The sequence below is a fragment of the Oncorhynchus nerka genome, linkage group LG2 (genome assembly GCF_034236695.1).
Source record: "Oncorhynchus nerka isolate Pitt River linkage group LG2, Oner_Uvic_2.0, whole genome shotgun sequence".
Taxonomy (NCBI): domain Eukaryota; kingdom Metazoa; phylum Chordata; class Actinopteri; order Salmoniformes; family Salmonidae; genus Oncorhynchus; species Oncorhynchus nerka.
In genome coordinates this window covers 84,206,474-84,228,288 of record NC_088397.1, presented here as the reverse complement: position 1 = coordinate 84,228,288, position 21,815 = coordinate 84,206,474, and the positions used below count along the sequence as shown (strand labels likewise).

General features: G+C 42.8%; 1 protein-coding gene across 1 annotated transcript in view; it reads right to left on the bottom strand.

Moving 5' to 3' along the window:
• Positions 1–1,475: 1,475 nt before the first annotated feature.
• The window catches only part of LOC115143790 (LHFPL tetraspan subfamily member 3 protein-like), a 40,468-nt gene continuing 20,128 nt past the window's right edge, over positions 1,476–21,815 (bottom strand). The window contains exons 2-4 of the mRNA XM_065003952.1: positions 10,465–10,704; positions 4,793–4,809; positions 1,476–2,820 (exon numbers count right to left, since the gene is read on the bottom strand). Of these exons, the coding sequence (XP_064860024.1) occupies positions 2,575–2,820; positions 4,793–4,809; positions 10,465–10,704 (503 nt within the window). The 3' untranslated portion in view covers positions 1,476–2,574. The remainder of the gene's footprint in view (positions 2,821–4,792; positions 4,810–10,464; positions 10,705–21,815) is intronic.

Here is a 21,815-nt window from a genome sequence, read left to right as displayed (position 1 = left end):
GAGAGGAATACGGAAGTAACAGGAATGGATCTGGTATGAAATAAGGAATACGGAAGTAACAGGAATGGATCTGGTATGAAATATGAGAGAGAGGAATACGGAAGTAACAGGAATGGATCTGGTATGAAATAAGGGTAGAGAGAGAGAGGAATACGGAAGTAACAGGAATGGATCTGGTATGAAATAAGGGTAGAGAGAGAGAGGAATACGGAAGTAACAGGAATGGATCTGGTATGAAATAAGGGTAGAGAGAGAGAGGAATACGGAAGTAACAGGAATGGATCTGGTATGAAATAAGGGTAGAGAGAGAGAGGAATACGGAAGTAACAGGAATGGATCTGGTATGAAATAAGGGTAGAGAGAGAGAGGAATACGGAAGTAACAGGAATGGATCTGGTATGAAATAAGGGTAGAGAGAGAGAGGAATACGGAAGTAACAGGAATGGATCTGGTATGAAATAAGGATAGAGAGAGAGAGGAATAAGGAAGTAACAGGAATGGATCTGGTATGAAATAAGGGTAGAGAGAGAGAGGAATACGGAAGTAACAGGAATGGATCTGGTATGAAATAAGAGAGAGAGAGAGAGAGAGGAATAAGGAAATAACAGGAATGGATCTGGTATGAAATAAGGGTAGAGAGAGGAATAAGGAAGTAACAGGAATGGATCTGGTATGAAATAAGGGTAGAGAGAGAGGAATAAGGAAGTAACAGGAATGGATCTGGTATGAAATAAGGGTAGAGAGGGAGAGAGGAATAAGGAAGTAACAGGAATGGATCTGGTATGAAATAAGGGTAGAGAGAGAGAGAGGAATAAGGAAGTAACAAGAATGGATCTGGTATGAAATAAGGGTAGAGAGAGAGAGGAATACGGAAGTAACAGGAATGGATCTGGTATGAAATAAGGGTAGAGAGAGAGAGGAATAAGGAAGTAACAGGAATGGATCTGGTATGAAATAAGGGTAGAGAGAGAGAGGAATAAGGAAGTAACAGGAATGGATCTGGTATGAAATAAGGGTAGAGAGAGAGGAGTAAGGAAGTAACAGGAATGGATCTGGTATGAAATAAGGGTAGAGAGGGAGAGAGGAATAAGGAAGTAACAGGAATGGATCTGGTATGAAATAAGGGTAGAGAGAGAGAGAGGAATAAGGAAGTAACAGGAATGGATCTGGTATGAAATAAGGGTAGCGACACAAATGTTGACATTCTGGATTGATTATAATTGATGCCCTATTTTTTTCTCTTTAATAGAAAACAAATTCCTGTAGTGACCATTATTATTATTTATAATGAAGTCAAATAATTGAATCTCATCCAGCAGGTTAGTGGTTAGAGCGTTGAGCCATTAACTGAAAGGTTATTAGATCGACTCCCAGAGCTGACAAGGTAAAACTCTGTCGTTCTATCCCTGAACAAGGCAGTTAACCCACTGTTCCTAGGTCGTCATTGTAAATAAGAATTTGTTCTTAACTGACATGCCTAGTTAAATAATGGTAAAATAAAAATATACAGAGGATATGATATGTCTTGGTGGATTTGAAGGGATACGCATGAAACATGACTCACTGTTAGTAACTGAGGTGTGGAATATGAAAGAAACTTAAAAACAAAGAAACATACAAATGTAATGTCATTTAAAGGTCACAGCTGAGTACATTTTCTCTAACATTTCAGACCAAATAGCTAGAAACAACATTTCATTATGTTTTTGTATGGGACCATCTTGTATATAACTTTTGTTATGTTTGATATTTATACCGGTATATTGAGTAGGATTCAGCACTACGACAGTAATAACCACAGTCACTGCGCTACAGCACATAACAAAAGCTGATGTGCCTCAGAACGTGCAATTGTCTTTTTGCCTGGTTATAAAAATAGTGTTTGCATAAAAGAATATGCATGTGCTTGACTTGTTTTGTCCTCAACGCTTTGCAGAAAACACACAAAGAAACCAAGCTGACGTTTTCAAACCAACAGCCATTAACATTCCATACAAAACAGCTACGTTGCTTAATGAGCAAAGTAATGAGTCAATGAATTAAACCCACATTGCGTGTCACACCCTGCCCTAACTCCACATCGTTAGTCCGCTTGGACCTGAGACTACATTAACTTCCTGTTTGTGACTCAGTGTGCCTGGCGGCGGATAATAACAGCTGTAGCACTTTGCCGTGATGACTCTTCCTCTACGCTATTTGAATGAAAATCAGATTATGCCAAAAGTGAGTCCAACAGGGGCGGGGCTGAGAGTTAATAGGTGGAGGGGAGGGAGGAGAAAAGGGCATATTGGGTGTTATTAATCTGTTCAGAAGCCCAGCTCCACCTCCTCCGCCCGAACAGGTGTCACATTTGGCTAGGCCAGGACGGCTGTGGTGCAGACCGAATTAAGTCATCACATTCCTCCCCCACGTTGGAAACAAATGGCGGAGTGCTGAGGCACCAACTGGAACATAACCAAACCCCCCCCTGTTCATATTAGGAAGAGGATATGAACAGAGTGTTATCTAGATGTCAATTTTCTGTCTGCATTTTTCGACGTGCTAATTGAGGAGTTGGCTTTTAATATGTAAGCATCACGAGCAGGAACCATATGAGGAGAGGTCGAGGGAGGGAGGAGGCAAAACACCAGTACTACTCATTACAGAAGTGAGTAGATCAAAACATCTGAAACAGCAACAAACAGGTTCCTGGTGCATGCTAGGGTTCGTTACATGCACATTGGTTGATTGAGTGGTCATATTCCCCATCATATTGATTAAATGGGGGAAGCTGATTGGTCTTACTCTGTCCATCTTGAGGGTGGAGCCAAAGTGGAGATGCTGGAGGGGAGGAAGGTAGTATTAGCCCTGTGCCACCCGATTACTTCTGTCACCTGACTAGCATCTATAGCACTAAACAAACATACAGTGGGGCAAAAAAGTATTTAGTCAGCCACCAATTGTGCAAGTTCTCCCACTTAAAAAGATGAGAGAGGCCTGTAATTTTCATCATAGGTACACTTCAACTATAACAGACAAAATTAGAGGAAAGAAGATCCAGAAAATCACATTATAGGATTTTTTATGAATTTATTTGCAAATTATGGTGGAAAATAAGTATTTGGTCACCTACAAACAAGCAAGATTTCTGGCTCTCACAGACCTGTAACTTCTTCTTTAAGAGGCTCCTCTGTCCTCCACTCGTTACCTGTATTAATAGCACCTGTTTGAACTTGTTATCAGTATAAAAGACACCTGTCCACAACATCAAACAGTCACACTCCAAACTCCACTATGGCCAAGACCAAAGAGCTGTCAAAGGACACCAGAAACAAAATTGCAGGCTGGTAAGACTGAATCTGCAATAGGTAAGCAGCTTGGTTTGAAGAAATCAACTGTGGGAGCAATTATTAGGAAATGGAAGACATACAAGACCACTGATAATCTCCCTCGATCTGGGTCTCCCACGCAAGACGACATGGATGAGTCCACACATTAACCCAGCGTTTTCCAGTATTTTCCAAACTCGGTCCTCGGGACCCCAAGGATGCACCTTTTGGTTTTTGCCCAAACAATACAAGGCTGATTGAAATGATCAAATCTGGATGATTAGATTATTATTTGAATCCGCTGTGTAGTGTTAGGGTAATAAAAAACTAAACGTGCACACCTTGGGGTACCGAGGACCGAGTTTGGGAAACCACCCTTTGGAGTGCTGTATAGCATCCAAATGAGGAAGTTGTCAGATCTCAGACAAAACACCCTATTACCACTTCCTAATATGGATACTGTACTGCTGACTAAAATGCATTACAAAAATGATCCAAAATCTCTTTGTGGAGCAGTGTCGTCAGCTCACTACAGTATATTAGATACCAGCCCTCTGTCTCTCTCCATATCGTAGGCTGATTCTATCATTACTTTCACCACCTGACGAGGACAGTTGTCTCATTCTACGTGCAAATAAAAAGGCCTTAAGCTTTCATTTGCTTTCACTGAAGCATTTTTAATCGACTGAAGTCAACGTTTTCAAGGTAGAAAATCTACTGTGGGCAAGGAGTTCATTTTTGCACTCGTCTAAAAGAAAACCTTACTCTGATGTTACTGTCTCTCCTTGAACAACGATAACCTTCCCCCCTTTTCATCCTTAACCAAGAAAGAGCCTTTTTCCAGATCAAGCTGAAAACAGTTCTTAAAATACCCTAACATTAAGTATTCACATATTCAAACACAATTCCTTCTCATTGTGAGACAAATGACATAAGCAGGGAATTTTTTCCCAGCACATTAAAAGTTCCTTTTCTGTGAAATACAAAGTGGTGGACAAGTTTCTCCCCTTGAGCATCACTACTAGTGCTTTTAACACTTCATTTTTCATGGGCCCCGGTGCATATGTTTACATTGCCAAAGCAAGTGAAATAGATAATAACAATTAACATTACACTCACAAAAGTTCCAAAGGAATAGACACATTTCAAATGTCATGTTATGTATATCTACAGTGTTGTAACGATGTGCAAATAGTTAAAGTACAAAGGGGAAAATAAATTAACATAAATATGGGTTGTATTTACAATGGTGTTTGTTCTTCACTGGGTGCCCTTTTCTTGTGGCAACAGGACACAAATATTGCTGCTGTGATTATACCTCATTCCTGTGGGAGTGCATCCTGCCCCAGGATCCACTCTACTCGCTAATCCACCTGGTCAGCAGAGGTCACTGTACACACCACATACACGACCACACAGCACAGATACCTTACAATCACAACACACCACAGAGCACAAACAGTCACAACAGTGGTTTGACTTACCCTGGACACTGCGAAATCTGTGAAGACAGAAGTAGAATTGTTTTGAGTCAACCTTCTTCAGTAGGATTGATATTGATGTGAATGGGGGGGGGGGATGATTTTGACTGCACATGTATATTCTATTCAAACATTTTTTTTCTAATTTTGTCTTTTTTGGGGTGAATTTCATAATATAGTCATACATACAGAAAACCATAACCTTTAACCCTTATCAAGAAAACCCCCTTTTTACAACAAACATACAGAGAAACGGATTAAATATAAAATAGTAGAACACTGATAGAAAAGGAGATGAGCGAGGCTGAAGGGAGGAAGACTGTTGCAGACCACTGATCCCTTATACACTGAATATACCAAATATTATGAACACTTGCTGTTTCCATGACATAGACTGACCAGGTGAATCCAGGTGATCCTTTATTGATGTCACTTGTTAAATCCACTTCAATCAGTGTAGATGAAGGGGAGGCGACAGGTTAAAGAATGATTTTTAAGCCTTGAGACAATTGAGACATTGATTGTGTATGTGTGCCATTCAGAGGGTGAATGGGCAAGACAAAATATTTAAGTTCCTTTAAACGAGGTATGGTAGTAGGTGCCAGGCACACATACACAATCCAAGAACAATGTCAAGAACTGCAACGCTGCTGGGGTTTTCACACTCAACAGTTTCCCATGTGTATCAAGAATATGCTGTTACTTTTTATTATTACTTTTTATTTTAGCCTACTTGGTAAATATTTTCTTCTTCTTGAACTGCACTGCTGGTTAAGGGCTTGTAAGTAAGCATTACACGGTAAGGTCGACACTTGTTGTATTTGGCGCATGTGACAAATAAAGTTTGATTTGATTTGAATGGTCCACCACCCAACCGACATCCAGCTAACTTGACAAAAGTGTGGGAAGCATTGGAGTCAACATGGGCCAGCATCCCTGTGGAATGCTTTCGACACCTTGTAGAGTCCATGCCCTGACGAGTTGAGGCTGTTTGGTATACTCAGTGTAGACTAAATGTTGTTGACATATTCACTGGGGGCAGACTTTGCTATGTTTCAGGGGGTTTCGGTTTAAACAGACCCTCAACGGCATTTTGAAACAGGCTCCCAAATCGCTAAGTCCGCCCCTGCATATGCATTTATTACCGTTTATGTTTATACAGAGCTTAAACATGTTTGGTAATCTGTATGTAGAGTCCTTCCTTATACTAAATAATGTCTGAATGTAGGCCACAGACACCACATCACAGTTCTGTTCAAACAGTTCTGTGTCTACTTATGCACAAGCCCAGTGTCAAATTCAGAGTAGTTCAATGTGATAATAACAATGGGAGAAAATCCAATTTTGCAAAGAAAAGTATACATTATGGTATAAAGTGCCATTAGAAAGTATTCCTACCCCTTGATATATTCCACATTTTGTTGTGTTACAACCTGAATTCAAAATGGATTAAATGGGTTTTTTCTCACCCAATACCCCATAATAACAAAGTGAAAACATGTTTTTAGATATTTTTGCTAATTTATTGAAAATTAAATACAAAATATCTAATTTACATAAGCATTCACACTCCTGAGTCAACACTTTGTAGAAGCACCTTTGGCAGCGATTACAGCTGTGAGTCTTTCTGGGTACGTCTCTAAGAGCTTTCCACACCTGGATTATGCAGCATTTGCCTATTATTATTATTTTTTATTCTTCAAGCTCTGTCAAATTGTTGTTGATCATTGCTAGACAATCATTTGCTGTTAAAATACAATAATAATAGTTATACTTAACTGGAACAAACTGATTGAAGCAAGATGCTTTTTGAGGCAAACACACTCACACAGTTCTGGGTTGCTCATCTACAGCAGGAAGTGGTCTCCTACCTGTGTCATGGCTTCTATAAGTAGTGGGTGGAGGAGTCAGGCGCAGAGAGCAGGGTAACTGCTTTAACGTCACCATTGGCCTCATGGGGAAATCCCTGAGTGGGTTCCTTCCTCTCTGGTAACCGAGGACACCGATATCTTTGTAGTGGCTGGGTGTATTGATACACCATCCAAAGTGTAATGAATAACTTCACCATGCTCAAAGTTGATATTCAATGTCTGCTTTCTTTATTTTTACCCATCTACCTATAGGTGTCCTTCTTTGTGAGGTATTGGAAAACTTCCCTGGTATTGGAATTTCATCTGTGTTTGAAATTCTCTGCTCAACTGAGGGACCTTACAGATAATTGTATGTGTGGGGTACAGAGATGAGGTAGTCATTAAAAAAAAGAATGTTAAGCATTATTAGTGCATACAGAATGAGTCCATGCAACTTACTACGTGACTTGTTAAGCACATTTTTACTCCTGAACTTATTTAGGCTTGTCATAACCAAGGGGTTGAATACTTATTGACTGAAGACATTTGAGCTTTTCATTTTGTATTTATTTGTAAACATTTCAAAAATATAATTCCACTTTGACATTATGGGCTATTGTGTGTAGGCCAGTGACCAAAAAAATCGAATAGTAATCCATTTTAAATTAAAGCTGTAACACAAAAAAATGTTGAAAAAGTGAATGCACTGTATTTCACTGCTATCGCTGGTTAAACCAATTGTTTATCCCCAAGGGTTGTTGAGTGAGACTATTCCTCTTGGCTGGCTCAAATAGGTTTTGCAGCTCCGTTGGAATACTGTCCAAATTCTGGCCTCCCGCAGTGTGAACCTCTAGGAGGTCTGGTGTGGGAAACCAGAGGGAAACGCTCAGAATATTGTGGCTGGAAAATATCCCTCGCAATCCATCGGACACGCAAACATGTCCACATCTGCTCGTTGATGCGCCATTGTATCTAATTCAAACAGAAATATAATTTAGGCTACTTTTTCATGTGTATTTGTTTTCAAATTGCATTCCAGGGTGTCATATTTTCAAGACCGAGAAAATACCATGCGTTCAGGTCGCAAAGAAACGAGCCATGATGCTGTGAATTAATCTATTTTATCTGATCAATTTATGTGAAGGTATTCCAACATTTCTCTGCCTCTGGTCTTGTGGGTTGGTTTAATTAACCCTGCAAATGAACACTAGCAGTGAACATGTGTCGGCACTAGTTAGCCATGATGCTAATGGCTCCTGTCTCCGGCTAGTGTAAAGGGTTGCGCAGATCGAATCTGGTATCAGAGAACTGGCCATCACCCTAAAGATATCTTCTTTAAATAAGTAGAGATCAAGTTTTTTAAGTAGAGATCAAGTGTGGTTTAAACTTACTCAACCTATGTTGATTGTTGGCGCCCAAACTGGTCCCAGCCCCCGGACGCTCCCATTGGCAGGTGTATTTGTTGCTGGGCAGAATATCTATGCGCTCATACCCTAAATACCGTTATCTCACATCTGGTTCTTGTTACTGCTAAGTTTGAGTTCTAACAAAAGACAGTCTGTTTAACTGCCTACATGTTGTACGTGTCTCCCACAACTCATGATAGCTGCCTACACCTCAAGACCAGCCACAGCCTTTCCGCTAGTCACATCATATGTTACAAAATGTTGCTTTTAACATACACAGACACCCTCATGATAGGCCAAGCATATTTTCAATCCTCACACTAGACAACTCCATAAAGCTCAGCCTCATGGGAAACGGGGGAAATGTTGTTGAACGTGGAGAATACCACTATGCTACATCTGAGCAAATGCTACTAAGGGGGAAATAAATATGACAGCTTTAATTGCTTCGGTTGAGGGAAGAGAACATTTATGAATGTGAACCGTGTCTGGAAGGAGATCTTTTTTAAACGACGGAGGGTGGGGTGGGTAAACGCCTGGGTAGATTAAGGCAAAACAAATAAAGCCAGACGAGTTCTGCCACTAGGTTGTTGTTGACGCAACACCGCTACTCAGGCAACTACAGATGCCTCAACACCAACCTCCACAACCACACTGCAACCCCCCTACCTCATCTTGTGCTAGCCCAGACGCACCCTTCCACATCCTTTACCCCCTCCTTGAACCAGATGAAACAAAATTAGCATCCAGTGGATGGATGATGGGGAGAGAGAAAGATCGGAGGAATATGAGAGAGAGAGAGGGAGGAATATGAGAGAGAGAGAGGGAGGAATATGAGAGAGAGAGAGGGAGGAATATGAGAGAGAGAGAGAGGGAGGAATATGAGAGAGAGAGAGAGGGAGGAATATGAGAGAGAGAGGGAGGAATAGAGAGAGAGAGAGAGGGAGGAATATGAGAGAGAGAGAGGGAGGAATATGAGAGAGGAGAGAGAGAGAGAGGGAGGAATAGAGAGAGAGAGGGAGGAATATGAGAGAGAGAGGGAGGAATATGAGAGAGAGAGAGAGAGAGAGGAATATGAGAGAGAGAGAGAGAGAGAGAGAGAGAGAGAGAGAGAGAGAAGCCTCCTGCTGGATTATGACACGTAACCATGGAAACATATTAGAGGGCTATGGGGGGGAGGTGTTGCGGCACAGTCGATAGCGCTGGTGTTGCGGCACAGTCGATAGAGGTGTTGCGACACTGTCTTCTCCTGCCTCTGATCATGCTGCAACATCCCTCATCACGATGCCACCAATATTTTTGGTAAATCGTAAAAAATATATTGATGCACCAAATGTAGATAGAGCAACGTTGCCTCGTTATTCAACTCTAGAACACAGAAATATTTCATAGACAAAGGTTTTGTAAAGGGAACAGTGAGTAGATTATTAAAAACCTGGATGATGTAATGCACCCGACATCACAATGCATTTCACAGAAACTGAAATGCAATATAAAATATGTATGAACATGTGTCTGTCCCCCTGGTACACAAAGACTTTAAACCTCCACCCCGATCAACATCACGATTTTCAAGTCCAACAAGCAGAAAAACATTCCTGACCTGGGATAGGCTTCCCCCTGCGGTGATGCATTGGCTTTCCTCATGTAACAGGCATGAGCTCTCATGTCATTGTGGTAGCTATAGCTGTAGTTAGTCGTTTTCATTTTGAAATAGTTCTAGATAGCTAGCCTTTGAGCTGAGCTAGCTACATGGTGGCTTGTTTGTGCCAAAAGTTTTACTCAAAACATTGAAACTTGATTTTCAATGCAATAATAAAAAAGAACAGGGCTGGTTTTGAAATGTAACTAAAACATAACTACATAGCACTTTATAAACCCCGTACATTGCTTGATATATGAAAACAATTAGCATTAGCCACTGGTGTGTCAATATATAGAAATAATAAAAAATAATACACTGTAATGAAACAGCAGGGAGCAGGTCTCGAACCCTCGACCTTCTGGCCCGAGGTCCGGCGCGCTATCGACTGTGCCGCAGAAGCATGCTCGTGTGGCAGAGTCGATTTCCGCGCTTATAAACCCAGGGTCGTTACAATACAGTATATGCCATTTAGCAGACGTTCTTATCCAAAGCTATTTACAGTTATGCGTGTATTTTTTTAATAACCTAGCCCATCTGGTCAATACCTTAATTTTACAATCCTGCTGCCAAAATGTGGTAACAAATAGGACTTTTTAAAAGAAAAGCTGTTAGTCTAGATTAGCATTATCCTAGCTGTTATCCTGGATTAGCATTATCCCATTTGTTAGCCTAGACTAGCATTTGGCTAGCTGTTAGCGTAGATTAGCATTAGTCTAGCTATTAGCCTATATTAGCATTAGTCTAGCGGTTAGCTTAGAATCTTTAGCGCCTCACCTTTCTGTTCTGCTTTGAGCTGCTCCTCCAGCTGGAAGTCATTCTGCCGGTTGCCCAAAACGAAGGCCAGGAAGGAGAGGATGAGGGCGTCCATGATGCCAACGACGGCCAGCATGTAGGCCCAGCGCACCGAGCAGTTTCCCAGCGTGTACTTCCCTGTCTCCTCGCCACACATGTCGCGTACCACCTCCGCATCCCAGCCATCCGGGAAGATCATACAGCCCAGGAGCAAACACACAGCTATGGGGAGAGAGGAGTTCTAGTTTAACGACCACACTGCTGCTGTATGTTTTAGCGTACTTGAGACAGGGTGAAGTACGCTATACATACAAAAGTATGTGGACACATCTTCAAATTAGTGGATTCGGCTGTTTCAGACACACCCATTGCTGACAAGTGTATAAAATCGAGCACACAACCATACGATTGTTTATTCCATGTGTAACTCTGTGCTGTTTTTGTCGCACTGCTTTGCTTTATCTTGGCCAGGTCGCAGTTGTGAATGAGAACTTGTTCTCAACTGGCCTACCTGGTTAATGCTGCAGTAGTTTATGTGTCGGGGGGGCTAGGGTCAGTCCGTTATATCTGGAGTACTTCTCCTGTCTTATCCAGTGTCCTGTGTGAATTTAAGTAGGCTCTCTCTAATTCTCTTTCTCTCTTTCTTTCTCTCTCAGAGGACCTGAGCCCTAGGACCATGCCTCAGGACTACCTTGCATGATGACTCCTTGCTGTCCCCAGTCCACCTGGCCGTTCTGCTGCTCCACTTTCAACTGTTCTGCCTGTGGCTATGGAACCCTGACCTGTTCACCGGACATGCTACCTGTCCCAGACCTGCTGTTTTCAACTCTCTAGAGACAGCAGGAGCGGTAGAGATACACTCAATGATCGGCTATGAAAAGCCAACTGACATTTACTCCTGAGGTGCTGACTTGTTGCCCACTGCCGAGCCATCTTTTTATAATCTCCACCCAGCACACCCAGAAGAGGACTGGCCACCCCTCATAGCCTGGTTCCTCTCTAGGTTTCTTCCTAGGTTTTGGCCTTTCTAGGGAGTTTTTCCTAGCCACCATGCTTCTACACCTGCATTGCTTGCTGATTGGGTTTTAGGCTGGGTTTCTGTACAGCACTTTGAGATATCAGCTGATGTAAGAAGGGCTATATAAATACATTTGATTTGATACTTGCCCCAATGCATAGTTCCAACTGTAAAGTTTGGTGGAAGAGGAATAATGGTCTGGGGCTGTTTTTCATGTTTTGGACTAGACCTCTTAGTTCCAGAGAAGGGAAATCTTAACGCTACAGCATACAATGACATTCTAGACGATTCCATGCTTCCAGCCTGTTTCAGCATGACAATGCCCCCCGTGCACAACGCAAAGTTCAAACAGAAATGGTTTGTCGAGATCGGTTTGAGAAAGCCCTCACCTCAACTCCATGGAACACCGTTGGGATGAATTGGAACGCCGACTGCGAGCCAGGCCTAATTGCCCAACAACAATGTCTGACCTCACTAATGCTCTTGTTGCTGAATGGAAGCATGTCCCCACAGCAATGTTCCAACATCTAGTAGAAAGCCTTCCCAGAAGAGTGGAGGCTGTTATAGCAGCAAGGGGGGACCAACTCCATATTAATGCCCATGATTTTGGAATGAGATGTTCGACAAACAGGTGTCCACATAATTTTGTTCATGTGTAGTTTTGGGGAAGTGGGAAATATTATGAGGTGTACAGATTTAGAGGGCGGTGATGAGGATAAATGAAGTGTACACTAGAGAGGGGGTAAGGAGGTAGATTCAGGGGGTATGGAATGGGGGAGTAGTATAGGGGGGACAGCGCACGGGAACAGTGTTGTGTTGGGAGGGTTAGGTGAGATGTAGGCAACAACATTTTGGGAGTAAGGAAAGAGTACAAAATAAGGGGACATGGCGCAAAAAGGAAAGCGATGGAAAGAAATCAAGTTTTTTTTAAATGTGACTCTGCATTTCACACTGCATCGTAAGTCAACCCTCATTGTCAATGGACCCGCTTCGCAAGGATCCCTCTCTGTCTTGCTCTTACACTCAACCAAAGCTGAGCCAGAGGGAGAGAGAAAATATTAATAACGAAAACAGCAGGAACAGGAAATCTTCATCCAAGGCTCAGTGAAGAACACTGACGTTGCAGCTGAGCCCAGTGAAAAAGCCAGATAAAGAGGTGTGCGTCTGTCCTTTGCCACAACACACAGTCATTTATTATACGGTTCAAGCGGCCACTGTATGTTTTAGCGTACTTTGCTTGAGGCAGGGGCACTGTATATGGATTCCTGCGGCCAAAGGGGTCAACTTGAAGCAGAGATACACTGCTGCACTTGCACTGTTTGTGGAACGTGAAACCGGTGTGAAATCGCTAGCTATTTAGTGGTGTGCGCTAGTAGTGTTTCAATCGGTGACATCACTCGCTCTGAGACCTTGAAATTCTTGTTTCCTTAGCTCTGCAAGGACCGAGGCTTTTGTTGAGCGATAGGTAAAGATGCTTTGTGGCTGACTGTTGTCGATGTGTGCAGAAGGTCCCTGGTTCAAGGCGAGGAGAGGGATGGAATCAAGACTGTTACATTTGAAACTGTTGACCCGGATCACTCAGTTGGGCTTTTTCATTCAATAGGGGTTTCCGTACATTTATCTAAAGCCATCCCTTTAAATACGGTGTACCTTTAAGTTAGAATTTTGTCGTCAGACTAGAATATATTGAGAGAACACGTTCAGAATATTAGGGATCAATGAAATAAAGACATCTAAATATATGCATATTCGTCTCCGTTTCAGCACCAATTGGTAGATTTAAAAATACTCTGATCTTGTAGATTATTTAGGGTTAGGAAAGTATACTGAACAAAAATATTAACTAAACATGCAAAGTGTTGGTCCCATGTTTCATGAACTGAAATAAAAGATCCCAATACGTCCAACTGGCCTCACAACCGGAGACCACGCCTAACCACGCCAGCCCAGGGCCTCCACATTCGGCTTCTTCACCTGCTGGATCGTCTGAGGGGGAGGGATCGGGGTGCTGAGGAGTATTTTGGTCCGTAATAAAGCCCTTTTGTGGGGAAAAACTCATTCTGATTGGCTGGGCCTGGCTCCTAAGTGGGTGGGCCTATGCCCTCCCAGGCTCAACAATGGCTGCGCCCCTGTCCAGTCATATGAAATCCATAGGTTAGGGCCTAATACATTTATTTAAATTGACTGATTTCCTTAAATGAACTGTAACTCTTTAACATTTTTGAAATTGTTGCATGTTGTGTTTATATGCTGTCAATGACCAAATCGCCTTCTAGTGTCCTCATGGATGGAATGTTATCAACATTTTTCATAATTTCACAATTAATAAATAATATTTGGAAAAAACAGTTGAAAATCCGGTGTTTCCATGTAAAACGGTTTTGTTATATTTCAGTCTTCTCTGATGTATATGACATGTAATAATGCTATGCAAACTGAAAATGGGTGTGAGGTGTATACTTTTGTTTCAAAGTAGATTTGTTTGACTACCATGAAACACTGTGTGACCCTGATTTAGCCCACTGCTTCAAACCAGAATAAAAAGCAAGTGTCTCCAGACAGAAGTTCTGTTCATCTGTAGTATACAGATTTAGTAGTATTTTGTCTCTACTTTTAAGAGGAGCAGGGAGACAGATTGTTTTCTGTCAGTGTCAAAGCCCAATGAGCGCTGATCTACGAGCGCCGAGCGCCTATCTACAAGCAACGGTCTACGAGCGCCAATCTACGAGTGCCGAGCATCTATCTATGAGAGCCTATCTACGAGCACCGATCTACGAGCGCCAATCTACGAGCACCAATCTACGAGCACCAAGCGCCGGTCTACGAGCACCGGTCTATGATAGCCTATCTATGAGCACCAGTCTACGAGCGCCAATCTACGAGCGCCGATCTATGGGCGCCGATCTACCAGTGCCTATCTACGCTGTGGAGGTAAAAGGTCCTTTGATCCACTGCTGTCACACACACGCACACACATACACACACACCGAGGAGGAGAGGAGGCAGAGCGCTTTTTAAATTATTGATAATGAAGAAGAGGGAGAGAAAAAGAGGGTGAGAGGGAGGGAAGGTGGGAGGGTATGTGGGAGGGAGTGAAGGTGGGGGAATGGATGGAAGGAAGGAAGGAAGGAAGGAAGGAAGGAAGGAAGGAAGGAAGGAAGGAAGGAAGGAAGGAAGGAAGGAAGGAAGGAAGGAAGGAAGGAAGGAAGGAAGGTGGAGGAACAGAGGGAGGGAGGGAAGGTGGAGGAACAGAGGGAGGGAAGGAAGGTGGAGGAATAGAGGGATGATGGGAGGGAGAGATGGAGTGAGAATGCCAAAGTGAAAGAAAGCCTCAAAGGAGTAGGAAAGAAAGGGAGGATGAAAAAATGATTGGCATAGAAAGGATACAGTCAGAAAGGAGAGCGAAAATGTGGAGAAGAACGCCAAAAAAGATGGAACAATTGTGAGATAAATAAGATAGAAGGATATTTAGGGAGTCTGATATGAAGAAGGACGTGATATTGATTCAGATTCATCGTTACTATGACCCCCCCCCAGCCACACACAAACACACACACACACACACACACGCACACGCACACACACTCACATCACACACACACACGCACACACAGACACACTCACACACACACACACACGCACACACACACACATCACACACACACACACTCACACACACACACACAGACACACTCACACACACGCACACACACACAGACACGCACACGCACACACACGCACACACACACACACACACACACGCACACACACACACACACACATGCACACGCACACGCACACACAGACACACTCCCACACACAAACTCACACAACAAAAGACACATGCAAACATAAGTGTACTGTAGAAACACACACACATACACACAACATCTAATAATTAAACACTAGATACACAAAAGCAAACACCTTTATTTTTCTGGTCTGATTAGCATTTTAATGACTGAGTTTCAATTAAAACCACTGTCGTAATGGGTTGCTTCCTCACGCACTATTCATCATGCCCTGGGGAGCCACTTCATCTCTTTCTCTCTCTCTCTTCTTTGTTTGTTTCTTTCTTTCTCTCGCTACACTAACCACAATGTATTCCACTTTGGTGAACACAAATAAAAGGTTTATTTCAGTGTAGACTAATAATAAACGAAAAATAATAATAAACTAATAACAGATAATATCCTCTAGATTCAGGCATAACAGTTTAGAAGTTATATTACTTCATTAGATCACACTGGAATGGAGTACTATTAACGTTATATTACTTCATTAGATCACACTGGAATGGAGTACTATTAACGTTATATTACTTCATTAGATCACACTGGAATGGAGTACTATTAGCGTTATATTACTTCATTAGATCACACTGGAATGGAGTACTATTAACGTTATATTACTTCATTAGATCACACTGGAATGGAGTACTATTAACGTTATATTACTTCATTAGATCACACTGGAATGGAGTACTCTTAACGTTATATTACTTCATTAGATCAAACTGGAATGGAGTACTATTAACGTTATATTACTTCATTAGATCACACTGGAATGGAGTACTATTAACGTTATATTACTTCATTAGATCACGATAATGGGCTACAACAAAATGTGTCCTGTTGGGGGTAGTGGAGGACCAGAATTGGGAAACACTGGTCTACAGGCCAGATGCAAACCAAAACCTCACACTACAGATGGGTCACCAAAACGTGTTGTTTTATCGGGCCGTTCCTCCTGATTAACTCCCTCCTTCTGATTCAATCTGAAGGAAGGAGAACCCTTTGCATGATGGAACTCTGGACTTGTACTCATGAAGCGTCTCAGGGTAGGAGTGCTAATCTAGGATCAGGTGTTCCCTGTCCATACACGTTAATCAAATCAAATCAACGTTTATTTGTCACGTGCGCCAAATACAACAGGTGTTGTACAGTGAAATGCTTACTTACAAGCCCTAACCAACAGTGCAATTTTTTAAGGAAAATTAGGTATTAGGTACACATTATATAAGTAAAGAAATACAAAATAATAAGAAAACAGAAAAATGACAGTGAAAATAACAGTAGCGGGGCTATATACAGGTGGTACCAGTACAGAGTCAATGTGCGGGGGCACCGGTTAGTCGGGATAATTGAGGTAATATGTACATGAATGTATAGTTAAAGTGACTATGCATAGATGATAAACAGAGAGTAGCAGCAGCGTAAAAGATGGGGTTGGGGGGTGGGGGAGGGTTTGGGCGGGAGTGACGGGGCACAATGCATAGTCCGGGTAGCCATTTGATTATTTGTTCAGGAGGCATGGCTTGGTGGTAAAAACTGTTGAGAAACCTTTTGGTCCGAGACTTGGTGCTCCGGTACCGCTTGCCATGCGGTAGCAGAGAGAACAGTCTATGACTGAGGTGGCTGGGGTCTTGGACCATTTTTAGGGCCTTCCTCTGACACCGCCTGGTATAGAGGTCCTGGATGGCAGGCAGCTTAGCCTCAGTGATGTATTGGGCCGTACGCACTACCGTCTGTATTGTCTTGCGGTCGGAGGCCGAGCAGTTGCTGTACCAGGCAGTGATGGAACCAGCTCTCGATGTTCCAGCTGTAGAACCTTTTGAGGATCTTAGGACCCATGCCAAATCTTTTTAGTTTCCTGATTGGGAATAGGTTTTGTCGTGCCCTCTACACGACTGTCTTGATGTGTTTGGACCATTCTTGTTTGTTCTTAATGTGGTCACCAAGGAGCTTGAAGCTCTCAACCTGCTCCACTATAACCCCGTCGATGAGAATGGGGGCGTGCTCGGTCCTCCTTTTCCTGTAGTCCACAATCATCTTCTTTGTCTTGATTACGTTGAGGGATAGGTTGTTATTCTGGCACCACCCGGCCAGGTCTCTGACCTCCTCCCTATAGGCTGCCTTGTCGTTGTCGGTGATCAGGCCTTCCACTGTCGTGCCCTGCCATGCAGTCGTGAGTGAACAGGGAGTACAGGAGGGGACTGAGCACGCACCCGAGGGGTTCCAGTGTTGAGGATCAGCATGGCAGATGTATTGCTGCCTACCCTCACCACCTGGGGGCTGCCCGTCAGGAAGTCCAGGATCCAGTTGCAGAGGGAGGTGTTTAGTCCCAGGATCCTTAGCTTAGTGATGAGCTTTGAGGGCACTATGGTGTTGAATGCTGAGCTGTAGTCAATGAATAGCATTCTCACATAGGTGTTCCTTTTGTCCAGGTTGGAAAGGGCAATGTGGAGTGCAATAGAGATGTCATCATCTGTGGATCTGTTTGAGCGGTATGCAAATTGGAGTGGGTCTAGGGCACATATGTCAGAGTCAAGGCCCGCGGGCCACATCCATAGCAAGAAGGTTTTTTACGGCCCCTGGGATGATCTTGATTTATTATTTGAAGGCCCGGCATGGCTTGCAGATCTTTACACGCACCAATACTACATTTCCCACAATGCAAAGGTGAGAAACCTTTTGAGCAGTAGGCTGCTTCATTTCAATATTTATTGGCACAGCAGTCGTCAGCATCACAGTAAAATTAACTTTCAGATACCCATCAAAAATGGCAAAACGGAAGGTGGATACTGAGAACCGGGGTTTCAAACAAGGTGGAGTCGGAGTATATGTTCACGAAGGTAGCTGGAAAACCTGTGTGTCTTCTGTGTGGAGAAAGTGTGGCGGTACTGAAAGAGTATAATCTGAGACGACATTATCGAAACACGCGGACAAAAACAAGAATATGGACATGGAACAAAGGCTACAAAAGGCAGAGGAATTAAAACGAGGCCTCAAATCTCGACAGGCTCTGTTCAAAAAAGCCAAATCACAAGGCCAGGCTGCTGTCAAGGCCAGTTTTATTTTGGCAGAAGAGATCGCTAAATCAGCCCGCCATTTACGGAGGGGGATTTCATCAAAAACTGCATGATTAAAGTTTGTCGGAGGCCGAGCAGTTTGCCCAGAAAAAAGGCAACTCTTTTTAAATGTGAGTCTGAGCAGAAACACCATTGATGGAGACCAGTTGTCCATCAATCTAAAAGAGCAGCTTGTGAAAAAGGGAAAAGATTTTATTGCATATTCCTTGGCTGTGGATGAGAGCACCGACATTTCTGACATTGCCCAGTTGTCAATTTTCATCCGCGGAGTGGACTCCAACCCTAAGCGTGACAGAGGAGTTTTTGGCTTTACGTCCTATGCATGGCACAACTACGGGCATGATTTGTATGAAGAGGTGTCAAGATGTGTAAATGAGATGGAGCTGCCTTGGGAAAAACCACCGACGGAGCACCTGCGATGTGTGGACACAGGAGCGGACTGGTGGCGAAGATACGGGGAAAAGATGCAAGAGGAAAACGCGACAGGTGAGCTGACAGCTTATCATTGTATCATACACCAGGAAGCGTTGTGCGGTAAAGCCTTGAAAATGGAGCATGTAATGAGCATCATCACGCGCACAGTTAACTTTATCAGAGCCAAAGGTTTGAATCCAGTTCAAGGCATTTCTGACGGAGTTAGAAACGGAGCATGGTGATTTGCCTTATCACACAGAGGTGCGATGGCTAAGCCAGGGAAAGGTGCTTCAAAGATGGGATGAGGAGATTTGTCTGTTCTGGACAGCAAAGGGAAAGACACAACACAACTCCGAGACGAAATGTTTCTGTGTGAAATGGCTTTTCTGTGTGACATTACGAGTCATCTGAATGCAATAAACTTGCAGCTGCAGGGTCGGGATCGTGTCATCTCTGATATGTACAGTACAGTGAAGGCATTTAAAACCAAACTGACTCTGTGGGAGACGCAGATGCGGAAAGAAAATTTGAGCCACTTTCCCAGCTGCCAGACCATGAAAGAGAAGCTCTCTACCAGTGCGTTCCCGAGCACACAGTTGGCTGATAAAATAGGTATGCTTGCCGCTGACTTTCGACGGATTTGCTGACTTTGAAGCACAGCAGGTTCGGTAACCCATTTGCTGTTGACGTGGAAAGCTCACCACCAAACCTCCAAATGGAGTTGATTGACCTCCAATGCAATGATGCACTGAGGGCAAAATATGCAGTGGGTGCTGCGGGAGTTCGCCCGCCTTTCCTCCCGCACAATGCCCCAGCCATGCATCCAGGCTGCTCAAACGTTGTCTATGTTTGGCAGCACATACCTGTGTGAACAACTGTTTTCTTTGATGAACCTGAACAAAACATCACACAGAAGGGACTTACTGCTCAATTCTGAGGATTTCTTCAGCTCAGAGATCAGAACATTGATGAACTTGTGAAAAGATGGGACACCACCAAGTATCACCTCAACCTCAAACAAGTGAACATTACTGTGCAATCACATATTTAGAGTTTTTACTCAGTTCAAGTTTAAAAGTTAAAATTTAATATTTGTTTTCACTGCATGTTACTTCTCCTTAAACAAAGTGTTGTTTTTGATTAATAGATTTTTGCACTTTATTTTTTTGTATTTCAATCCAATTATATTTTAAAAATATTTCAGTTGAGTGGATGATAGAAAATTGCTATTATTGTTTTTTCTTTGAAGTAAATTTAGCCCACTTTTGCTAAAATAGAAAATATAGTCTACTGATGGTGCCTTGAATAGGTTTCTTTCATTTAATGTTCATGTTATGGGGATATTTATATAAAGGAAATTTGGTTTGTGTCTGTTGAAAATTAAAGATTACTGACAGAGCCATAAGAAAATATTGCTTTATTTATCTGATCATATTGTAATATATTTGTTAGGTTTTCAGTAGGTTCAATTAGGTTCACTAGACTATATCATTTAAACATTTTTCAATGAACATCTGTGGATCTGTCTTGTAGCTGATTTTTTTATTTGGCCCTCCGTCCATTTGACTTTGACACCCCTGGTCTAGGGTTTCTGGGATAATGGTGTTAATGTGAGCCATTACCAGCCTTTCAAAGCACTTCATGGCTATGGACGTGAGTGCTACGGGTCTGTAGTCATTTAGGCAGGTTACCTTAGTGCTCTTGGGCACAGGGACTATGGTGGTCTGCTTGAAGCATGTTGGAATTACAGACTCAATCAGGGATATGTTGAAAATGTCAGTGAGGACAACTGCCAGTTGGTCAGCACGTGCCCAGAGCACATGTCCTGGTAATCCGTCTGGCCCAGCGGCCTTGTGAATGTTGATCTGTTTAAAGGTCTTACTCACGTCGGCTACGGAGAGCATGATCACACAGTTGTCTGGAACAGCTGATCCTCTCATGCATGCCTCAGTGTTGCTTGCCTCGAAGCGAGCATAGAATCGATTTAGCTCGTCTGGTAGGCTCGTGTCACTGGGCAGCTCGTGGCTGTGCTTCCCTTTGTAGGCTGCAATAGTTTGCAATCCATGCCACATCCGACGAGCGTCGAAGCCAGTGTAGTACGATTCAATCTTAGCCCTGTATTGGCACTTTGCCCGTTTGATGGTTATTCTGAGGGCATAGCAGGATTTCATATAAGGTATTGTCCCGCACCTTGAAAACGGCAGCTCTAACCTTTATCTCAGTGCGAATGTTACCTGTAATCCATGGCTTCTGGTTGGGGTATGTACGTACAGTCACTGTGGGGACAACGTCCTAGATGCACTTATTGATAAAGTCAGTGACTGATGTGGTGTACTCCTCAATGCCATTGGAAGGAATATGTTCTGGAATCCCGGAACATGTTTCAGTCTGTGATAGCAAAACAGTCCTGTAGTTTAGCATCTGCTTCATCTGACCACTTTTTAATAGACCGAGTCACTGGTACTTCCTGATTTATTTTTTCCTTGTAAGCAGGAATCAGGAGTATATAATTATGGTCAGATTTGCCAAATGGAGGGCGAGGGAGAGCTTTGTACACGTCTCTGTGAATGCAGTAAAGGGGATCTAGAATTATTTTCCCTCCGGTTGCGCATTTAACATGCTGATAGAAATTTGGTAAAATTGATTTAAATTTCCCTGCATTAAAGTCCTGGCCTCTAGGAGCGCCATCTCTGGGTGAGCGGTTTCCTGTTTTCTTATTTCCTTATACAGGTGACTCAGTGTGGTCTTAGTGCCAGCGTCCGTCTGTGGTAGTAAAGAAACAGCCACAATTTTTTAAAATGTAAATTCTCTTGGTAAGTAGTGTGGTCTATAGCTTATCATGAGACTTTACTACAGGCGAGCAAAATCTAGAGACTTCCTTAGATTTCGTGCATCAGCTTTTGTTTACAAATATACACAGCCCCCCTGTCTTACCAGAGTGTGCTGTTCTATCTAACCGGTGCAGCGTATATCCCGCCAGCTGAATGTTATTCATGTCGTCATTCAGCCACGATTCGGTGAAACATAAGA